Source organism: Hemitrygon akajei, chromosome 7, assembly GCF_048418815.1.
Source record: "Hemitrygon akajei chromosome 7, sHemAka1.3, whole genome shotgun sequence".
In the NCBI taxonomy this organism is placed as follows: domain Eukaryota; kingdom Metazoa; phylum Chordata; class Chondrichthyes; order Myliobatiformes; family Dasyatidae; genus Hemitrygon; species Hemitrygon akajei.
The window spans coordinates 168,196,619-168,219,072 of NC_133130.1; the positions used below are offsets into that span (position 1 = coordinate 168,196,619).

The following is a 22,454-nucleotide window of genomic DNA, read 5'->3' on the forward strand; positions in this document are numbered from 1 at the left end:
GTGGGAGGGAGGATTGTGGCTTGTTTTGCTGTTGTTGTTTACTTGCTTATTGTGTTCTGTGATATTCTGCCGAGCATTGTGGGCATGCTATGTTGGTGCTGGAATATGTAGCAACACTTGCAGCCTGCCGCCAGCGTACCCTCAGGTATGTTGGCTGTTAATGCAAATGACAGGTTTCTCTGTAGTCTTCAATGTAGACATGACAAATAAAATGGAATTTTAAAAGGAGCTGTGTAACAGCACTGAGTTGGGCATTTGCACTGCACTTTCTCTGTACTGTAAACCACACTCTACATTCTGTTCTGGTGTTCCCATGTACTACCTCAAAGCATCATTATAATAAATTACTCTCTATGGATGGTATACATGTACATGTTACAGGGATGGCAAACCTATAATGGATGACCAGAACTGTGTGTAATACTCCAGATGTGGCCTAACCAGGCTTTTCTAAAGTTGCAACTTAACTTCCTGACTTTTGAACTCAAAAGTCTCGACAAAAAAGGCAAGCATGGCATATGCCTTCTTAACAACATTATGTAATATGTAAATGTGTCTTTAAGGAGTAGGTCATTTGATGGTTAAACCAGAGATTGAAGGAGATTTTGCATCTGCTTTGAAAACACAAATTGTTAAAAGAAAAATGTTAATCTCTTGCTATTCATCAGCCATTTCTTTTTCTCTCCAATGGTAAAGTGACCAAAAATAGCAACTAAGAATGTTGTGTTAAATTATGTTAATGATGTCCTGTGTAGAATTCAGCAAAGTTCTGTTCACAAAAAGCTTAGGGGCTGAGAATTCAGGGACAGCATTTTAACAAGCTAGAGACGCATTAACATTTGAACATGCTGTCTATTGGATGCCTTGGCTTACATCTGTGGGGATTTACAAAGCATTGTTGTCTATAATATTAAATATGCCAATCTGTGAACAAAGTGAATTGCAGCCTGATGCAAATTGAAATGATGTTGAACTTAAGGCCGTCTTGTCAAAATAGTTGCTGTAGCTGTTGTGGTGGTCTAAGACACTGCACCATTGTCCTGATCCACTCTTGTTCATTAGACAGTCCTCAGCTTGCAGCAGCAGAAGTAAAAATATATTTTCTTCATAAATGACAAAGGAATTACGCAAAATTAAACTGCTGTGCTTAGTTTATTTAGCCATTAAAAACCTCAAACAATTTGCTAATAACTTTCGTACTTTGTATTATGTAGAGAAATAAATTTGAAAATTCTATTAATTTATTTAAACGTTGGTAACTTTTATTTTCAAAGGGAATAAGTGTGATCTTCAACGTCGCTCTTGCTTTATTGAAGGTAGGAGTCTCACCTTTTTGTACTTATTTACTGTGGGTTAAATGAAGTCAGAATTGTCAAATTTATCACTTGTACGTTGAACCATACACCAAACTTCTTGGTTGTTAACACAAATAAACTTGAATCTTGTCACACTATCGCTACCATAAGTTGGCACTTCATCTTTATGAATTGCTTTCATTTTACTGCTATGACACAGATAAAGTTTTAGATGCAGTCCTTCATTGACGTTGGTACGTCTTCACACAGTATTCTGTCTGAAACTGTTCAATTATCTCATCAATACCCATGAATAACAGCAGGATTGTAACAGCAGAACTTTGTGGTGATACACATTTGTTACTTCACAATGAGTTTTCACTCATGTCTGCAATTGGGCATAGTCTGGTTTTGGATATGTGCTTTTGGATTACTTCCAAAATCCCTTTTGCTGAGATTTACACACTACACTGGGTATACTGGTGGAGCTTCGCACCAGGAAAGGCTGTTTTATATTCTTTCTGTATAATGGTGCTCAGCTTTTCTGCTCACGTGAGGATGGCCTGATGTAGTGAAAGAATCTGATTAGAATGGAGCTGGCGATCTCAGCTGGACATTTGCACAAACTTAATCTCTCCCGGCAGTCAGCAGAGTAGTCTGTACGCCAAGATTTTACTGAATGCTGATTATCGATTCCACAAACTTGTTCACTTAGCACAAAAATCTCTTACAATCTCTACCACAGACTTCAAAGGATGATCTTCTGTTAACAGACTTTGAAGGGGCCTTAAAATTTTTCCGTGTACAGCTTCCTAAAAGGTATCGCTCGGAGGAAAATGCTAAAAAGCTGATGGAGCTGGCTTGCAGTATGAAGGTAACCAAGCAAATGCTTTATTTTTGGAGGAATTTCCTTAACCTGTATCTTTGGGGGAAGAAAAGCTATTCTGTTATGCACAGCAGGGTAGAACATTGAATTATTCTGGGAAATCATAAACATAAGACTCTACACAGATGCGGTAACACACACAATATGCTGGAAGGACTTAGCAGAAGAGGGGAATAGACGCTGTCCAGTCTGAGTTCCTGCACTATTTGTGTGTGTTACTCTGATCAACTGATACTTTGACTTTTAAATTTTAATTTCATTGCTGGATGAAACATAAGGAGCTGGTAAGTATTCAGCAGATTTTAAATTGACTAGAGATTGCAAATTGACCCTCACTTCAACATACCTGACCCCTTTACACTACTGGAAACAGTAGATTAGTTGCAAGTATTATTTCCTGAAAGTTTTTAAACCCATTTTTTTTGGTAAGGCATTGCAGCTAGAATGTTTTCAAATGCTGCCCTGGTTTATAGAGAAGTTCCATACTGATATCGTACTAGAATCAATAATTGTTTTTGCATGTGCACACAGACCCCATTTGACCTGCACCGTCCTGAAGGCATGAGTTAGGAATATAGGCCAGTTTTTGGGGTAATGGTTTAAACATGTCTTTTACAACCTTACCAGGATAGTCAAGTTTTTTAACTCAGAGAGTGCTGGATGCATGGAACACTCTGCCAGGGGTAGTGATAGAGGCAGATACATCAGGGACATTTAAGAGACTCTTTGATACAGGGATGATAGTAAAATGAAGGGTTACATAGGAGGGGAAGAGTTAGATTGATCTTAGAGTAGGTTAAATTATCAGCATAACGTTGTGGGCCAAAGGACTGTACTGTACTGTAAGAAGTGCAGAAAGCCAGCCTATTGTCATATGTCCACATGTCTTTAGTGGTTTTCTTGATGATAACCCTCAACTGACTTGTTCGCTCTTTCCATCTTCTGTCCTTGCCAAGTGAGAGGTTGCTGGATCAGTAACTAACCTGAAGCATATTAGGAAATTAATCTGTTCTGTATGACTTGACTCCCAACCCTCTGCTTTTGGTGAACCACCAGCCAAGCTATATTACTTTGTTCAACAGTCTGTAGGTTCATAGAGCACTATAGCATAAAACAGGCTCTTTGGCCCGTATAGTCTGTGCCAAATCATTAATCTACCTGTTCCCATCGACGTGCACCTGCACCACAGCCCTCTGTACACCTCCCATCCATGTACCTATCCAAGTTTCTAAATGTTGAAATCGACCTCACATCCACCACTTACATGGGCATTTCATTCCACACTCTCACCACCCTCGCTGAGAGAAGAAGTTCCCCCTTGTGTTCCTTAAATCATTTCACCTTTCACCCTTTACCTATTACCTCTGGTTCCAGTCTCACCCAGCATCAGTAGAAAAAAGCCTACTTGCGTTTATCCTAACTTTATTCCTCATGATTTTGTATACTTCTATCAAATGTCCCCTCAGTCTTTTATGTTCTAGGGAATAAAGTCGTAATCTATTCAGCCTTTCCCTATAACTCAGGTCCTCATGTCCCAGCAACATCCTTGTAAATTTTCTCTGCGCTCTTTCAATCTTATCAACATCTTTCCTCGAGGTAGATGATGAAAGCTGCATAAAATACTCCACATTAGCTCTCACCAACATCTTATATAATTGCAACATGACATCCCAACACCTTCACTCAGTACATTGATTTATGAAAGCCAATGTGCCAGAAGCTCTCTTTACGACCCTATCTACCTGTGATGTCACTTTCAAGGAATTAGAGACTTGTATTCCCAGATTCCTCTGATGTGCTGTATTCAGTCGCGCCCTCACCTTGTAAGCCTACCCACCCCCCCACCCCCCAGCTGGTCCTCCCAAAGTGTAACACTTCACACGTAACTGCATTAAATGCCATCTGCCATTTTTCCGGCTGGTCCAGATCCCGCTGCAAGCTTTAATAGTCTTCCTCACTGCCCACCACACCCCCAGCCTTGATGTCATCTGCAAGTTTGCTGATCCACTTTACCACATTTTCATCCAATAGTTCAACAGTTCCATTTAATATCAAACGTTCAAAGGTTCATTTATTATCAAACAATACAACTCTGAAATCCTTCAGTTCTCCGGGTAGCCATGAAAAGAAGGGCAGCACGATCATCAGCCTCCCGAATCCCATCCCCCTGCAAAAAAAATCAGAGAATGTATAAATATACAACGTGAAGTTCTTGCTCTTCACAGATATCCATGGAAACAGAAGAGTACCCCATAGACTAAGTAACAGTAAAAACATTAGAAAACCCCAAAGCCCTCCTCCTCCCTCCTCCCACGCACAAGCAGCAGAAAAGCATCAACCTTCCCCCTCACCCACTTATTTCAGCAATATGTATCAGCACCCAGCACTCGGCAAGCAAGCAATAGCAAAGCCCCCAAGAGAGACTCTGATCTGCAGCACAGAAAATCTAATTGTTCACCCAATCGATTCGACACACCACAGGCTCTCGCTCTCCCTAATAAAAGGGCAGAGAGATGTCCCACATTGTGAGGGGTGACAAACAAAAACAAAATAACTTGCTGATTTATGTTGTTAAAGTCTGCTGCGTTGCTTTCTTGGGTTTTCTGACTTGAGAATTGGTAGCAAACTCTCCCACCAAAGGGAGAAAGGGAGAGAGAGTGAGAGAGAGTGGTTCGCTGAGTACCGAGATCTCCAACAGCTGACCCGCTGTTCTGTTTTCTCCCGCGATGCTTCAGTTGGCAGCACCGGCCTAGAATCGGCTCGTCCGTAGAGCCGCAAAGCCTCAAAACCCTGAAGGCACGCTCATCTTCTAGGCCATGCCCTTGGGATATTGAAAAACATCCAGTTGGTGAGCCCGGGAGCGGGAACCATCACCATAAAGAACTGTAGTTTGAGTGCAGCTGCAGGACAAGGGTGCTGACAGAGCCCATCACATTGAAAAGGAAAAATAAACCTTGCATGTAGAAATTAAACAGTTTCTGCAGATGAGCTCGAAGAAGTTGACCTCTAGTGCTGTAGCTAGATCAGTGATATAGATGACAACAACCTACCCAGCACCAATCCCTGCTGCTCCCCACAAGTCACAGGCCTCCTGTCAGTAAAGCAACCCTCGATTACCAGTCTTTGGCTTCTCCCACAAAGCCAATGTCTAATCCAATTTACTACCTCATGCTGAATGCCAAGCAACTGAAACTTCTTGATCAACCTCCCATGTAAAACCTTGAGAAATGCCTTAGTTAAAGTCCATGTAGACAGCATCCACAGCTATACCTTTCCTGGGAACTTCCTCAAAAAAACATATAGGATTTTAGACATGATTTACCATGCACAAAGCCATGTTGACTATTTATAATCACTCCCTGTCTATCGAAATACTTGTGTATCCAGTTCCCTGAGAATACCTTCCAATAACTTCCCCACTCCTGACGTCAGGCTCACCTGGCTGTAACTTCCTGCCTTATTCTTAGAGCCTGTTTTAAACAGTGGAACAACATTCCAGCACCTCACCATGGCTAAGGATGTTTTAAATATCTCTTCTAGGGCCCCTGCAATTTCTGCACTAGCCTCCCACCAGGGTCTGAAGGAGCAACTTGTCAGGCCCTGGGGATTTATTCACCCTAATTTACCTCAGCACAGCAAAGACCTCCTCCTCCAACAACTGCATAGGCTCCGTGACCAGGCTTCCCCATGTCCTCACATCTATAGACTGTGTCCATCTGCCGAGTAAATACAGATTAAAAAAACTCCATTAAGGTCTCTGCCACCTTTTTTGGCTCTGCACATAGATTACCATTCTGATCTTCCAGAGGACCAATCTTGTTCCTTGCTATCCTTTTGCTCTTAACGTATCTGCAGAAGCCCTTATGATTCTCCTTCAACTTGTCTGCTAGAACAACCTCATTTCTTCTTTTAGCCCTCCTGATTTCCTCCGTGAGTGTTCTCTTGCATTTCTTATATTCAAGCACCTCATTTGTTCCTACTTGTCTATACCTGCTATGCATCTCCTTTTCCTTAACCAGAACCTCAATATCTCTTGGAAATCAAAGTTCCCTAAACCTTTTATCCTTGCTTTTTACTCCGACAGGCAAATACAAACTCTGTGCTCTCAAAATTTCACTTTTGAACGCCTCCCACTTACCAAATAAACATTTGCTAGAAAACAGCCTGACCCAATCCACACTTGCCAGATCCTTTCTGATGCCATCAAATATGGCCTTTTTCCAATTCAGAATCTCAACTAGAGGACCAGGATTTTCTTTTCCATAGTTACCTTAAAATTAATGGCATAATGATCAGTAGATGCAAAGTGCTTCCCTCCACAAACTTGTGTCACCTGCCTGGTCTCATTCCCAACTCGATTTATTAACTTATTTAGAGATACAGCATGGTAACAAGTGCTTCTGGCCCAATGAGCCTGCAGCGTCCGATAGCATCCATGTGACCAATTAAACTACTCACCTGAGCATCGGTGGAATGGGGGAGGAAACCGGAGCACTCAGAGAAAACTCCGGCACAGAGAGAAGGTATAAACTCCTTACAAACAACAAGAACTGAACCTGGGTCGCTGCCATTGTAATAGCGTATGCTAACCACTATACTACTGTGCCTCCTCCCACCCATGCCTTCTCCTACGCAGCCCGTGTTTTGAAAGTTGATAAAGTGGGTTATGTCTATAGATTTGAGGGATCTTTATCTCTCTAGACAGTGCTGATTGAAGCAAAACATGTGAAGCAAGCAAACTTCAGTGCAGCACTTTTAGTCAGTTCAACAGGAAGCATAAAATGTCACATTTGTACGTGAAAGAGAAGGTGATTTTAAAGTTGGTGGAATCATTTTAACACATACACTCAGCTTGACTTTTTATAATGTGCGTGCTATACCTAATAAAGTGGTTACTGAGTGATGTTCGTGGTCTTCTGCTGCTGTAGCCATCCACGTCAAGGTTCGATGTGTTGTGTATTCAGAAATGCTTTTCTCCACACCGTTGTTGTGATGTGTGGTTATCTGAGTTACTGTCACCTTCCTGTCAGCTTGAGTGGGCCTGGCCACTTTCCTCTGACCTCTCTCATCAGCAAGGCGTTTTTGCCCACAGCTCTGCTGCTCACTGATTTTTTTTTATTTTTGAGCCATTCTCTGTAAATTTTAGAGACTGTTGTGTGTGAAATTTGCAGGAGGTGAGCAGTTTCTGAGATACTCAAACCACCCCGTCTGGCACCAACGATTAGTCCCCTGTTAAAGTCACTAAGATCACATTTTTCCCCCATTCTGTTTGGTCTGAGCAACAACTGAACCTCTGGACCACGTCTGCATGCTTTGATGCACTGAGTTGCTGTCACATGATTGGCTGATCATATATTGCATTAGCGAGCAGGTGTACTCAATAGTGTGGCTATCGAGTGTAAATTATGAACACTAATCATAGGAAAAGCCCACTTCTATCAATCTCTTATTACTTCAGCTAGCAGCATATGCTTTCGTTCTTTAGCTGTGTTTTGCTATAGTGCTGAATTATAAATGGGGAGAAATGAATGGAGACTCTTGTTTATGCAGTGTTTAATTTGTGAATATATCAACAGATCAGTCAGAAAAAGCTTAAGAAATATGAAAAGGAGTACTTGGTAATGCGGGAGCAACAGGCGCAACAGGAGGATCCCGTTGAAAGATTTGAGGTAAGGAATTATTAGTGGTATCATTTGCCAGAGAACAGATATCCACATTCCACGCTCAAGATGCTGGAGGAACTCAGCAGGCCAGGCAGCATCTATAGAAAAGAGTAGTCAGCGTTTCAGGCCAAGACCTTTCTCTTGTCTGTGATATTTACATTCAAAGTGTTTTGTCATTAGATGCCTTATGAAGCCTTCAGTTAAAATGGCCTCTTGATTTTTGAAAATTTCCTTCTGATTAGTTTACTGCAGGGAAATGAATTCTCCCCTTGTACCTTCTAGTGTAAACACAAGAGATCCTGTAGATGCTGGAAATCTAGAGTAACACAGAGTGCTGGAGGAGCTCAGCAAGTTAGGCAGCATCTATGGAGAGGAATAAACAGTTGATATTTTGAGCTGAGACCCTTTGCAATTTATTCTCCATAGATGCTGCCTGACCTGCTGAGTTCCTTGATCCATAATCTCCTCAAAAATATTATCCCACTGATTCTGTGAAGCTCTACAATCTGCAGTTATTCATGAAGCATTTACACATCATTAACCTTTGCTTTCTGTACTGAATAAAAATCAAATTACTGGCACAAATTAAAGTCGTCCATAGAACATTTTGTTCACATCCAATTAATGAAAGCACAACAAATTCTGGGAAAATTATTCCTTACCACATAAGGTATTTATTGAGCTGTGCAGCTTGCATTTTAAAATGATAAACACTAGAAATTCTGCAGATGCTACAAATCATTATGTGCTGTGTCATTTAACGTGGACGATCATGGTCTTATCCGCAATTGTTCTTGGCAAATTTTTCTACAAATGTGGTTTGCCATTGCCGCCTTCTGTGCAGTGCCTTTTCAAGACGGATAACCCCAGCCATTATCAATACCCTTCAGTGATTGTCGGCCTGGCATCAGTAGTCACTTAACCAGAACTTGTGATATTCACCATTTGCTTATATTACCATCCATCACCTGCTCACATGGTTTCACATGACCCTGATCCGGGGTGGGGAGGGGGCTTAAGTAGGTGCTACACCTTGCCCAAGGGTGACCTGTAGGCTAGCAGAGAGAAGTCACAGCTTACACCTCCTTTTGATACAGATGAATCTCCACCCTGCCACCCAAAATCCAGAACAACACACACAACATGCTGGAGGAACTCAGCAGGTCAGGCAGCATCTATGGAGAGGAATAAAGAGTGGACATTTCGGGCCAAGACTCTTCATCAACATTGGAAAGGAAGGAGGAAAGAGGCAGAATAAGAAGCAACAGACACAAAATGCTGGAGGAATTCAGCAGGCCAGGCAGCATCTCTGGAAAAGAGTAAACAGTTGATGTTTCGGGCCAAGACCCTTCATTAGGACATACTGTATTTGCCAGAATAAGAAGGTGGGGGCATTCCTGATGAAGGGTCTTGGCCTGAAACAGTAACTCTTTATTCCTCTCCATAGATGCTGTCAGGCCTGCTGATTTCCACTAGCTTTGTGTGTGTGGCACACTGTGTAGTGTACTTGCTATTTTTTTAAAGGAAAAGGTAAATTAGGTTTGTTAGCCAGTTATTTCTCTATGAGCTGGGTCGACGTTAATGCAAGTGCACGTTGTGAGTGCTGCCTCAGACCCTGAGAGGCCCATATCAGCTGGTGACACTGAAACCACTTTGTCAGACTGATCTGAGTTGTTGACAGTCATTAAGCCACTTGCTGGCAGTCACGTCTCGGGCCTGTCACAGACAGGCTCATTGGTTACAAGGACACTCACTGAATGTGAGTTACACCAGATCCTTCCCTCCAGAGTCAGCGGCAAGCATTTCTTTATCACCATTTTTGGAGAGAAAGTTGAAACTATTTTATTTATATTGACAAAGAACAGTATTGAAGCTTTGTAACTAAATTATGGGAAGAATTTAACAATTAATTCTTCACTGGCAGGGATTAAAGCATTGTTGCTCTTTATTCCTTCCAACCCCCCAGCCCCCCCTCCCCACACACACACACTCACTTACTCTCACTCACACACTCTCTCTCACACTCACACACTCTCTCTCACACTCACACACTCTCTCTCACACTCACACACTCTCTCTCACACTCACTCACTCTCACACTCAGACACACACTCTCACACACACATACTCACTCTCACTCACACTCTCTCTCTCTCTCTCACACACACACACACACACACAGAGTTTGGATTTTTTTTGGCAAATCAGTTAATTGATAAGATATAAGATTAAGATTATGAGAGACATAACTACAGTAAACAGACAGTATCTTTTTCCCAAGGTTGAAATATCTAATACCAGAGGGCATGAATTTAAGGTGAAAGGGGGGTAATTCCAAAGGAGATGTGAGGGGCAATTTTTTTTTACACAGAGAGTGGTGGGTGTCTGGAATGCCCTCCCTGGGGTGGGAGTAGAGGCAGATACATTAGGGACTCCTAAGAGACATTTAGATAGACACATGAATGTGAGGAAAATGGAGGGATATGGACATTGTGCAGGCAGAAGGGATTAGTATAGTTGTCTATTTGATTACTAATTTAATTGGTTCAACATAACATTATGGCCAAAAGGCCTGATACTGCGCTGTACTGGTCAATGTTGACTAAAGACCTTTTTTCAGTCTTACAGTTTTTTGCCCGACTTTCCTCATTTTCTTTGTGCAGGGAGGAGGGACTTGGGGGTTTGATGATAGTGCTGCTGTTCTTTTCTTTCTTGGTTTCATGGTAACCAGAGAAGAAGAATTTCAGAGTCGTGTACTTCAATAATAAATTAACCTTTAAAAGTTGTGTTCCAGAAGCTATTAATCCCAACCTAAAGGAAAGAAATCAATTAGAGTGAAAGAGCACAGACAAAATTTACAAGGATGTTGCCAGGACTTGAGGACCTTAGTTATTGGAAAAGTTTGAATAGCTTAGGACTTTTATTTCCTGGAGCATAGGAGAATGAGGGGAGTTTTGATAGAGGTATACAAAATTATGAGGAGCATAGACAAAATTAATGCAAGTAGATTTGTTCTACTGAGGTTGGGTGGAACTATAACTAGAGGTCATGTGCTAAGGGTGAAATGTTTAAAGGAAAACCTGAGGCGGAACTTGTTCACTTGGAGGGTGGTGAGAGCATGGATCAGACTGCCGGGGAAGTGGTGATTGAGGGCTTGATTGCAAAATTTAAGACAAGTTTGGATTTGTACATCGATGGGCATGTATGCAGGGCTAGGGTCTAGATGGAACTTAGCAGAATAATAGCTTAGAGTGGACAAGATGGGACAAAGGGCCTTTTTCCGTGCTGTAGTGCTCTGTGGCTCTAACCTCTGCACAACGTAGTTTGTCACTCAAATATTTTTCACTTAGACCTGACTCATTGATAACGTGATGAATATCTGCCAAATTTTCAGAATTTTGTTTAGGAATACATTTTTTTCTTTCACATGAAAATTAAACAGAAAAGATGGCTGTTTATTATGTTGACAAGTTAAAGTGAATGTACAATTATTTGTGTTAACACACTGATGGAACAACACAGTCTGTGTTAAAAGTTTAAAGTTCACTTTGGAGAGCTGTATCTGTACTGAAACTGATTGGTTCCTCTTTTCCACAGCGTGAGAACAGGCGTCTACAGGAGGCAAATATGAGGTTGGAACAGGAGAATGATGACCTCGCACATGAGCTGGTCACCAGCAAAATCGCACTCAGGAAGGATTTGGACAATGTAAGTTTAAATTCTGATCTTATTCACCAACCTAATCCACTTTAATTTCAGTATTAATTGGAATGAAATATATTCTTGAAGTTAATCACATCCACTAATATCTTCTGGTATGTTGTAGCTGAGTCATTTTCCCATTTGCTCTGGACACGGTAATGTAGTGGTTAGCACGACACTATTACAGCTCAGGGCGCGAAGTTCAGAGTTCAGTTACAGTGTCCTCTGTAAGCAAGTTGTACATTCCTTCCTCTGTGTGTGTGGGAGGGGGGATGGGAGTTTCCTCTGGATGCTCCAGTTCCCTCCCACACTCCAAAGACCACTGGGTAGTAGGTTAATTGATCATTGCAAATTGTCTCATGATTAGGCTGGGGATAAATTGGTCAGTTTCTGGGTTATGCAGCTTGAAGGGTTGGAAGGGCCTGTTCCATGCTGTATCGCAAAACAAACTACAAAAAATATTATACATATTTACATCCATTTTCTAAATAGCACGGGCTAAATATGGCAAATGAGCAAGTTGGAGAATGTTGGGATTGTCTGAGAACTTGTTTCTTGCTGCTAGTGTGGGATTGTCCATGATGTCATGGAGTGGACTACATTATTTACCCGTAACAATTTCCATCCGTAACAGTTGGTATAATCTGCCATCATTTTGTTTATCTCAGGGAAGATAAGTATGTAATGCATAGTCATTATCTAGCTCCAGAATCTGCACTATGATTTCTGTCTTTTCTGATGTAAAGTGAGTAAATCTACGTCCATTTCTATCATGCAATGATGCTGAAAAACCAATTCACAGCTTTCTATCAAATAGACTAGATTTGTGCAATGCACTTTTCACTGGACTTCCAAAGCAATCTATGGTGTGGAACCAGAGTATATCATAAAATCATTTTCGTTTTATATTCCTGCCTGAGCTGTCAGGCCTTCTTCTGCCAGTCTCATAAATTTAAACGATCTTCCTCAAAAGATAATTGACAAGTCGGCTTTCTTGAACTACGCTCCTAAACTGTAGAGTTCAATACCTAAAACTGTAAGAGATGCAGACTCAGCTGACATTTATAAATGCATTCAAAACCTATTTACTTAATCTTGATTTTAACTAACATCTTCTTGTCTTTTATTTCCACGTTTGCACTTTAATCTCATTGTAAAGCACTTTGAGCTACTGTACATGTCCATATGAAAAGTGCTCTATAAAGTTATTATTCAAGCCAAGATTATTGTCATTTAACTGTATACATGTACACAATCAAATGAGACAATGTGTTTCCAGGCCAAGCTGTAAAGCGCAGTAGTACATATATAAAGCACAATAACTTAGGAAAGTAAGAAAGTATTTCTTCCTTTGCTGGAGTGCTGAGCATCTACGTTTAAATTCTGTTAGCATTTTGACAGGTTAATACTTCTGCTGCCATGGTGAGTGCAGGTCTAACGAGCGTGTACAGTGCCTATAAAAAATATTCCTTCCCCCCCCCCCCCCAGAAGTTTTCATGTTTTGTTATTTTACAATGTTGTGACGTTTATCATCGGAAAATACCCTTTTTTGTCAAACTGAAAACAAATTTCTACAAATTGGTCTAAATTTATTACAGTTATTAAACACAACATATTTGATTGTATAATTATTTAGTAAATACACATTTGGCAGCAATTACAGCCTTGAGTCTGTGTGGATAGGTCTGTATCAGCTTTGCACATCTGGACACTGTAATCTTTCCCCATTCTTTACAAAACTGCTCAAGCTCTGTCAGATTGCATGGAGATTGTGAGTGAACAGCCCTTTTCAAGTCCAGCCACAAATTCTCAGTTGAATTGAGGTCTGGACTCTGACTTGGCCACTCCAGGTCATTAACTTTGTTATTTTTAAGCCATTCCTGTGTAGCTCTGGCTTTGTGCTTGGGGTCATTGACTTGTTGGAAAACAAATCTTCTCCCAAGTTGCAGTTCTCTTGCAGTCTGCATCAGGTTTTCCTGCAGGATTTCCCTGTATTTTGCTGCATTCATTTTACCCTCTACCTTCACAAGCCTTCCAGGGCCTGTTGCAGTGAAACATCCCCACAGCACGATGCAGCCACCACCATGCTTCACGATAGGGATGGTGTGTCTTTGATGATGTGTGGTGTTTGGCTTATACCAAACACAGCATTTAGTCTAATGGCCAAAAAGTTCAATTTTGCTTTCATCAGACCACAGAACCTTTCAGCTGACTTCAGAATCTCCCATATGATTTCTGGCAAACTCTAGCCAAGATTTTGAGAGAGTTTTTTTCAACAGTGGCTTTCTCTTTGCCACTCTCTCATAAAGCACCCGGCAACAGTTGTATGCACAGTCTCTCCTAACTTAGCCAGTAAAACTTGTAATTTCTCTAGAGTTGTCAGGTCTCTTGGTGGCCTCCCTCTGTAGTCCTCTTCTTGCACAGTCACTCAGTTTTTGAGGACAGCCTGCTCTAGGCAGATTTACAGCTGTGCCATATTCTTTCCATTTACTGATGATCGACTTAACTGTACTCCAAGGGATATTCAGTGACTTGTAAATTTTCTTGTATCCATCTCCTGACTTGTGCTTTTCAGTAACCTTTTCGTGGAGTTGCTTGGAGTGTTCTTTTGTCTTCATAGTGTAGTTTTTGCCAGGATACTGACTCACCAGCAGTCGGACCTTCCAGATACAGGTGTATTTTTACTACAATCAATTGAAACACCTTGACTGCACACAGGCCTCCAAATGCATCTCCATTTAACTAATTATGCGATTTCTAAAACAATTAGTCTGCACCAGTGATCATTTATTGTCATTCTTCACGAGTGTAAAGGAGAGCAAAATGATAGTTACTGGAGATCCAATGCAGCATTAAATAAACGCAATAGGCATAAATTGCACAACAAAAACAAAATAAATATAAATACATCTATTGGAGTCTAAGCTTACTGACAGTTTAAATATATTAGAAGGTGTAATATATTAACAAGCACTGATCTATCTCTTGAATTGGTCTTATAATTACCAACAAGCAAATACTGTGCATGTTTAGTGCACTGAAAGTGGCCACTTTTAAAAGGCAGAACTGCACATTGTAGATAGCATGTCAGAGGTTTGCATTGCATCCACAGGTATCTCACCTACTCAGAATCAGGTTTATTATCACTGACATATGTTGTAAAACTTGTTTTGTGGCAGCAATACAGTGCATTACATAAAATTACTATAAATTATTATTGCAAATAAATAGTGTGCAAAGAGAGCAAAATAGTGAGGAGGCATTCGAGTGTTCATGGACCATTCAGATATTTGATGGAGGAGGGGAAGAAGCTGTTCCTAAAACACTGAATGTCATGCCTCAGGTTTCTGTACCTCCTCCCTGCTGGTAGCAAGGAGAAAGGGCAATGTTCTAGATAGTGAGGGTCTATAATGATGGATGCTGCCTTTTTGAGGCATTGCCTCGGGAAAATGTCCTCGAAGCATCGCCTCGGGAAAATGTCCTCGAAGCATCGCCTCGGGAAGATGTCCCCGAAGCATTTCCTCGGGAAGATGTCCTCGATGCAAAGGAGGCTGGTGCCCATGATGGAGCTGGCTGAGTCTACAACCCTCTGCAGATTTTTCCAATCCTGTGCATTTTTGTTTCTAGACCAGACAGTGATGCAACCAGTCAGAATGCTCTACATGGTAAGATCTTTAACGCTTGAGTTCCGCTTGCTATTCTGTGAACCTCATTGATGTAGATAATGAATTAAACAGACAGCCACAGGGTTCCTGATTGGTTCACTTCACCTTTAGGTGCTTGCTGAGCAACCCAATTGTGATGGCCATCATGAAGTAAATAATTTATTGAAAAGTAAGATCTCTTACATACTAAAAGAGCGGCAATGAAAACCAACTGTCGAGGAAGGAGGGGTCTGCTTTAGTCTCCATGTGCATTTACTACTACTTAAGGCCAAGACCCCTACTGAGACCTAGACTGCTGACAGCAGCTCACCAGAGTCCTTGGTCGTGGCTGAGGTTGATCAGCCTTGTGGCTTCCAATTTCACCACACAGCTTCATACATCTTTGGGGCGAAGATTCTTCCTCTCCCAGGGATGAGCTCTTTGGAGTTTCTGTTGGCACTGCTGTATCTGGGTTTGCTAGCCCTATGCCCAAGTTCATTAGGAGTTTGAGGAGGTTTGGTTTGTCACCAAAGATTTTAGCAAATTTCTGCAGATATTCCATGGAGAGCATTCTAACTGGTTGCATCACCATCCGGTATGGAGGGGCCATTGCACAGGATGGGGAAATGCTGCAGGAAGTTGTAAACTCAGCCATCGAGGACATTTTCAATAGGCAATACCTCAAGGAGGAGGGATGTCAAAGGTACGTTTTTTACACAGAGAGCTGTGGGTACTTGGAATATCTTGCTGGTGACAAAGGCAGATACATTAGGGGCATTTAGGAGACTTAAGCACAGGGACGATAGAAAAATGGAGAGCTATGTGGAAGGAAAGGGTTAGATTGATTTTGGAGTCGGTTCAAAGGTTGGCATTACATCGTGGGTCTTAGGCTGTTCTAATGTTTTATGGGGGCAGAGAGGTGTGGTGGGATGAATAAAGAATGCCAGTATTCACAGCAACAAAAATAGTACATCCTGGATACAAAGACTGTAACATCACTTACCATGTCTGGTTTCCAAGCCATGATTACATAGCCACATCCTTTAATGATAAAGAGGAGATTTTTGAGTCTCAATTTTGTTCTTCCTTGCATTGTGATGAATTTATTTCATTGTTGGAACAGAAATGCGCTGGGAAGTGGGTTTTCAGTGTAATTGTGGAAATGACAAGTTTTGGATAATGCAAAGTGAAATCTGAAATAACCTCTTTGCATTGAATATATAAGCGCTTAGAATAAAACGAACTAGCTTGGAGGAAGTGAAAAAAGTTTCTGTTTACTTCGCCCCACAGGCTGAGGAGAAAGCTGATGCACTGAATAAGGAGCTACTGATGACCAAACAAAAGTTGGTTGATGCGGAGGATGAAAAGAAAAGACTGGAAAATGAAGCTGCTCAGGTGATTGTTGTTGCTGGGATTAACCCTACGCTGTCATAGTGCTGCTCTCATCATGTTCAATATAGTGGGGGAGTCTAGGACCAGAGGACACAGCCTCAGAACAGTGGGATGTCCTTTTAGAATAGTTTACTGCCCATTATGCCACTGACTTAGGACAGCAGTGAAGGTGCTCCATCTCTGTCTGTCCACACCATATATGTCAAACTCAAGGCCCACGGGCCAAATCCGGCCCGCGGTGGAATTATCTTTGGCCCGCGAGATAATATCTAATTACTATTAAAGCTGGCCCCAGTAATCGAAGCGCCTATGGCGTATGATATGGCTAATGCTGAGTTTATTCAGGTACCAGGTTTTCAGGGTTTTTAGTGTTTATTCGGCAGTCTTGCTCGGCAGTCTTCTTCATAAGAAACGGAATTTGTAAAGTGAAACACTTTGTAGTTATAGCAGAGACTGAAACACATGAGAGCAGGCTGAAAAAACGGAGGCAACGAAAGCTGCGTTCGCACGCGTCCGACTGATCCGGCCCGCATGAAGCTGCATTTTGCTCAATCTCGCCCGTGACCTAAAATGAGTTTGACACCCCTGGTCCACACTGTCACACAGATAGAGAAGGATTTGTCATGGCTGTTTCCATAGCAATTTTGTTTTACCAGTTGGGGTTGTTAGCCCTAACCTGAACCCCCAAACCTGGAGGACAACTGGACCACACTTAGTCTGACCTCTACCCTTTGACCTATTTGGCATGGGTGACCCTACCAGGAACCAAAGCATCAAAGTCCCGACTCCAGCCAGCATGACTCTCCAGGTCATTGAAGCACACAAGCCTCCAAACCCTACAACAAGGAGGCTCTTGGAGGATCTAGAATAGAGGTGAGACATTTCTTTAGCAGAGGGTAGCGAACTTGCCTGTTCTCTATACCAGAGGCTAATTATAGCAGCCAATTAACAGACATGGTCACAGGGAGAACATGCAAACTCCACACAGACAGTAGAGAACCTGGGTCTCTGGAACTGAGAGGTAGTGACTTTGCCATCTGCACCACTGATCTGCCCTGTGAAAATTCCTGATGAAATGATCAGATCGAAGGCTGTCAGCTGGTCATTTTATTTTACCTAATGAGTAACCGCACAAATGTGAAGCATAGCAGTGATCAGCATTAGGGTACGATCAGAAGATTATTGCAACTGAGCTCAGTCTCATCTCCACTGAAAGGCCCAGGCAGATTGGATGTAAAGAGCATGTTTCCCATGGTGAGGGAGTCTAGGACCTGAGGTCACAGCCTCAGAATAGAAGGATGTCCCTTTAGAATAGAGATGAGGAATTTCTTTAGCCGGAGGGTGGTGAATAAATCATTGGGGACATTTAAAGCAGAGTTTGATAGGTTCTTGAATAATCAAGGCGTCAAAGGTTTTGGGGAAGAAAGTGGGAGAATGGAGTTGAGAGGGATAGTAAATTAGCCATGATGGAATGGCAGAGAAGACTCGATGGGCCAAATGGCCTGATTCTGCCCCTTTGCTTTATTAGGTCTTACGTTTTATCGTGTTAAAGGCCAGGTAGAAGCACCCTCAATACATAAACTGATGAATGCACCAAGTAGGATGTAGAACAGTTCAGCACAGGATCAGTCCCATGGCCCGTGATAACTAATTAGTTGGGCACAGTATTGTGGGCTTCCTCTCTATCCACACCTCTGCCACCTTTGTGTTGTCTGCATACTTAGTAATCAGCCCACCTGATTCTGCTCCCAATCACATATATCACAAACCACAGAACACTGGTGCTGATTCCTGGGCAGACTACAAGTCGCAGACCTCCAGTCAGAATCACACCCGTATACTACCTCTAGCAGGCTTCTAAGGCCTGCTCATCTTTGAATCCAATCTACTGAGTAATTGTAGATCGCCTGTAATTTTTGCATCAGTCCACGTTAGTGTTCTAGTAAATTCCATGTAGACAACATTCACTGCCCTGCTTCAGTTGTCTTTATCCCTCCTCACATAAGGCTGTTTTCTAACACACATGTTCCCATATGAGGTCATGCTAACTATCCCTGGTAAGTCCATACTTTTCCCAATGTGCATAGATCCTATATCCAAGAATCTTCAATAATTTTCCAACTAAACCATACTGGTTTATTTCAACAACACACACAAAATGCTGGTAGAACACAGCAGGCTAGGCAGCATCTATAGGGAGAAGCGCTGTTGACGTTTCAGGCCGAGACCCTTCATCAGGTCTCGGCCCGGAACGTCGACAGCGCTTCTCCCTATAGATGCTGCCTGGCCTGCTGTGTTCTACCAGCATTTTGTGTGTGTGTTGTTTGAATTTCCAGCATCTGCAGATTTCCTCATGTTTGTGGTTTATTTCAATATTGGTTATCTCAGTATTCTCTCCTCTGGCTGAAGAGAATGCAAATGTCATTGTCAAGGTCCCGGCGATCTCCTTTCCTGCCTCACTCATTTTACCTGGGATAGATTTGATGAAACCTATCCACCTTAATATTCTACAAGAGACAAAACTCCACTCCCTTGATATCAATGCTGAAGACATCAGCGAGGCCCTCCTTCACTCAGTACCCTTCACCACCACCTTTCTGAATGCTATTGGAAAGTACTAGTTTAGTAACTTGACCACTTCCTCTGGCTCCAGGATATAAAATCCCCCCGCTATTGGAGGAGCACAGCAAGTCGAGCAACGTCTATGGAGGGGAATAACCAGTCAGCGTTTCAGATTGAGATGCTTCATCGCGACTGGCAAGAAATTCGACTGTGTGATCCTCTCCACAGATGCTGCCTGACTTGCAGAGTTCTCCAGCATTTTGTGAAACTGCAGAATCTCTTGTTTATAAATTCTCTCTGTCCTTGAGTGGTCCTACTCTTCCCCTAGCTACTTTTGTGTTTATACTGTATGAATAAAATATCTTAGACTTTTCCTTAATCCTACTTGCTGAGGAGAATTCATGACCTCTTTAACCTTCATTTCCTTTTAAACTCTTTCCTACTTTCTTTCTCAAAATCTGATTTCAACTTTCTGAACCTTACATATGCTTCCTTTGTTTTTGTTTTGTCTAAATGTATAATCTTTCTCATCATCCCAGGTTTCCCTGAGCTTTTTCATGCTTGTTTTTCTTCTTCACAGGAACATGCAAGGCTTTAAACAGCACCTACCTGTTAGAAATGGAGTAGCCCAGTTACAGCTGCTCCTAGTCTACTCTTCCCAGCTCCTGTGTAATACTGTTGGAATCAGCCTTCCTCCAGTTTAGTACTTGTCCTCCTAAGGTCTAGTGTTATCCACTTATAGTTACGATCAGTCTTCCCAAAGTGCTCCCCCACTGAATCTTCAGTCAGCTGGCTAGGCTCATTTCCCAACACAAGGTCAAGAGTGACCCCTTCCCTGTTTGCACTTATTGTTTGAAGAAACCATCCAAGATGTATCTTAACAAATTTTGCCCATTTTAACCTCTGACAGTAGGGGGATTTCAATCAATCTTGAAGAATTAAAATCACCTCTACTACTACTGTGTTTTTATATCTTCCCATGATCTGCCTACTTATCTGTCCCTTTATCTTTTGTTGGCTCCCAACAGCCAACCAGTGTGGTGTGGGACTGAGAGGGAAACTCTGTCACAGCTAGTGCCTGCCAGCAAAGATTAGTGTCATATATATTTAACTGAGTATTGTGCTAGAACAGTATGAATTGGTCGCTGCTTTCAATGTAAAGTCTGTCTTCTACAGCTGAAGGAGATGTGCCGAAGAGAGCTTGACAAAGCAGAATCAGAAATAAAGAAGAACAGTTCGATCATCAGTGATTATAAGCAGGTCTGTAGCTGCCATAGTTTTCTGGTGGGGAGTTGTATACAAAGAATTGGCAGCAGTGTCTTGTTGCTTCTCACAATGTCACAACAGCACAGAAACAGGCCAATTGGCCCATCTAGTCCATTTCAAACTGTTCATCTGCTTAGTCCCATTGAACTCATCCACATTCTCCCATCCATAACACTATCCTGACTTCTCTTAAGTGTTGCAAATGGACCCACATCCACCACCTCCACTGGCAGCTCGTTCCACACACTCACCACCCTCTGAATGAAGAAGTCCCTCTCAGGTCCCAAGTGTGCGGTCCTAGAGGGTTTTAGCCTGTGCTTTGCCTTGTATTGTTTAGTTGAAGTGCAGTTTTATTTTCCTGCCACTAGAAAGCTCAGAGTAGCTATTTCCTGCCTTGACTTCCTTATCAGTAATCATTCTGTGTATCGATAGAGCATATTCAGCAACAGACCTCGCATCTGGATAAGTAGGGGTCTTTCACGAAATTTCCTTTTAACGTGGTGTTCTGTGCAGATAATAGCAGATTTTACTCTCAAGTTGTATGAAATAGTGATGTGCATTTTTCTGCATATTTAAAGTGTGTCTTTTTTAGATCTGCTCTCAGCTGAGTGAACGGTTGGAGCGACAGCAGCTGGGAAATAAAGCCGACTTGGAACAAATTCGGGTGAGTCCAACCAAGCTGGGAAATAAATGTTGAAAACTAAAAATAAACTGGAGACATTGGAAATCTGAACTAGAAAGTTGGAAATACTGGAAACACAACAGGTCCGGCAGCATCTGCAGAGAGAGAAAGGGCTAAGATTATGGACCTGGAACTTCGTGATTTCTGAGGATGCTGCCTGTCACTACTGGGCGTTTCTAACAGTTTTGGGAATTAATTATCTTTTTAAGTCACGTTGTTTTGACTTTAGACTTACATAGTCTGTTTAAAGATTAAAGATTATCTTTATTTGTCATGTACATTGAAGCATAAAATGAAATAATTTCATTTGAATCAACGGCCAACACGGTCTGATGATGTGCTGGGTGCAGGCCACAAGTGTCAGCACAGTTCTGGTGATGATAAAGTATGCCCACAACTTAATAGCCATAACCTGTACGTATTTGGAATGTGTGCCGAACATGGGGCACCCGGAGGAAACCCACACAATTGAAGGGAGAGTATACAAAATCCTGATTCAAAGCAGCAAAATTCATCACCTTTGACCTGCCAGCTTGTTGTCTTTCCCTCCCTCCACCTTCTTCTGGCTTTTGCCCCTTCCTTTCCAGTCCTGATGGAAGATCTCAGCCCAAAACATCGACTGTTTATTCCCCTCGGTGAATGTTGCCTGACCTGCTGAATTCCTCCAACGTTTTGTGTGTTGCTGCTCTGGATTTCCAGCATCTGCAAACTCTCTTGTGTTTACTGTGTGTAACAAAATCTGACCCACCTTTTTAGTAAATTGTATATTTATAGTGTGGAGTTATGCCTACTGAATACAGTCAGTGTTTTCACAATTGGTCTTGTGGAGCACTGTATAGTTTCTCCACAATATACTTGTGTTTCTTCTTGAATCCAGCAAGCTGCATTTTGCATTATAATGTTCTTAATCACTGATGCAGTTCTTTCACACTGATAATATCTGAAACCTTGCAGTGTAATCGGATTAGGCTGAGAATTACTCTGAAAACTAAACTCAGTTTCCCAGTGTTAATTACAAGACAACGTAAATCTATTAGACTTAACTGCAAAAGGGTCTAGTTACTTTGCAGTGATTAGCTGATGGTGTTGTATAAAGATATTTACGTTTCTGTTCTGCAGCTTTAATACATTCTAATTGTAATTCAATCCAAACTCTGTAAAATAGACGTGTTTTAAAGACCATGCTGTGCTCCCAGAGTCTGGGACTTTCAATGTCAAAATGTCACTTCACATCTTTCAGTCTCTTCATGGAAGGCTGCTCCTCGGAATTTAATGTAGACTATATATTTTAAAGTTCTGCCTTGTCCTTTGTTGTTCTGAGTATCCTTCACTTCTCTGAAACACTTGTTAGTTCATGATCGG

At 41.8% G+C, this 22,454-nt stretch overlaps 1 protein-coding gene across 3 annotated transcripts in view; it reads left to right on the plus strand.

The window, feature by feature from the left end:
• rabgap1 (RAB GTPase activating protein 1) overlaps positions 1–22,454 on the plus strand; it is a 242,797-nt gene that overhangs the window by 206,501 nt on the left and 13,842 nt on the right. For all 3 annotated transcript variants that reach the window (XM_073052552.1, XM_073052553.1, XM_073052554.1), the window contains 7 exons: positions 1,275–1,316; positions 2,041–2,169; positions 7,758–7,850; positions 11,442–11,552; positions 16,481–16,585; positions 20,321–20,404; positions 21,003–21,074. In XM_073052552.1, coding sequence (XP_072908653.1) covers positions 1,275–1,316; positions 2,041–2,169; positions 7,758–7,850; positions 11,442–11,552; positions 16,481–16,585; positions 20,321–20,404; positions 21,003–21,074 — 636 coding nt within the window. The remainder of the gene's footprint in view (positions 1–1,274; positions 1,317–2,040; positions 2,170–7,757; positions 7,851–11,441; positions 11,553–16,480; positions 16,586–20,320; positions 20,405–21,002; positions 21,075–22,454) is intronic.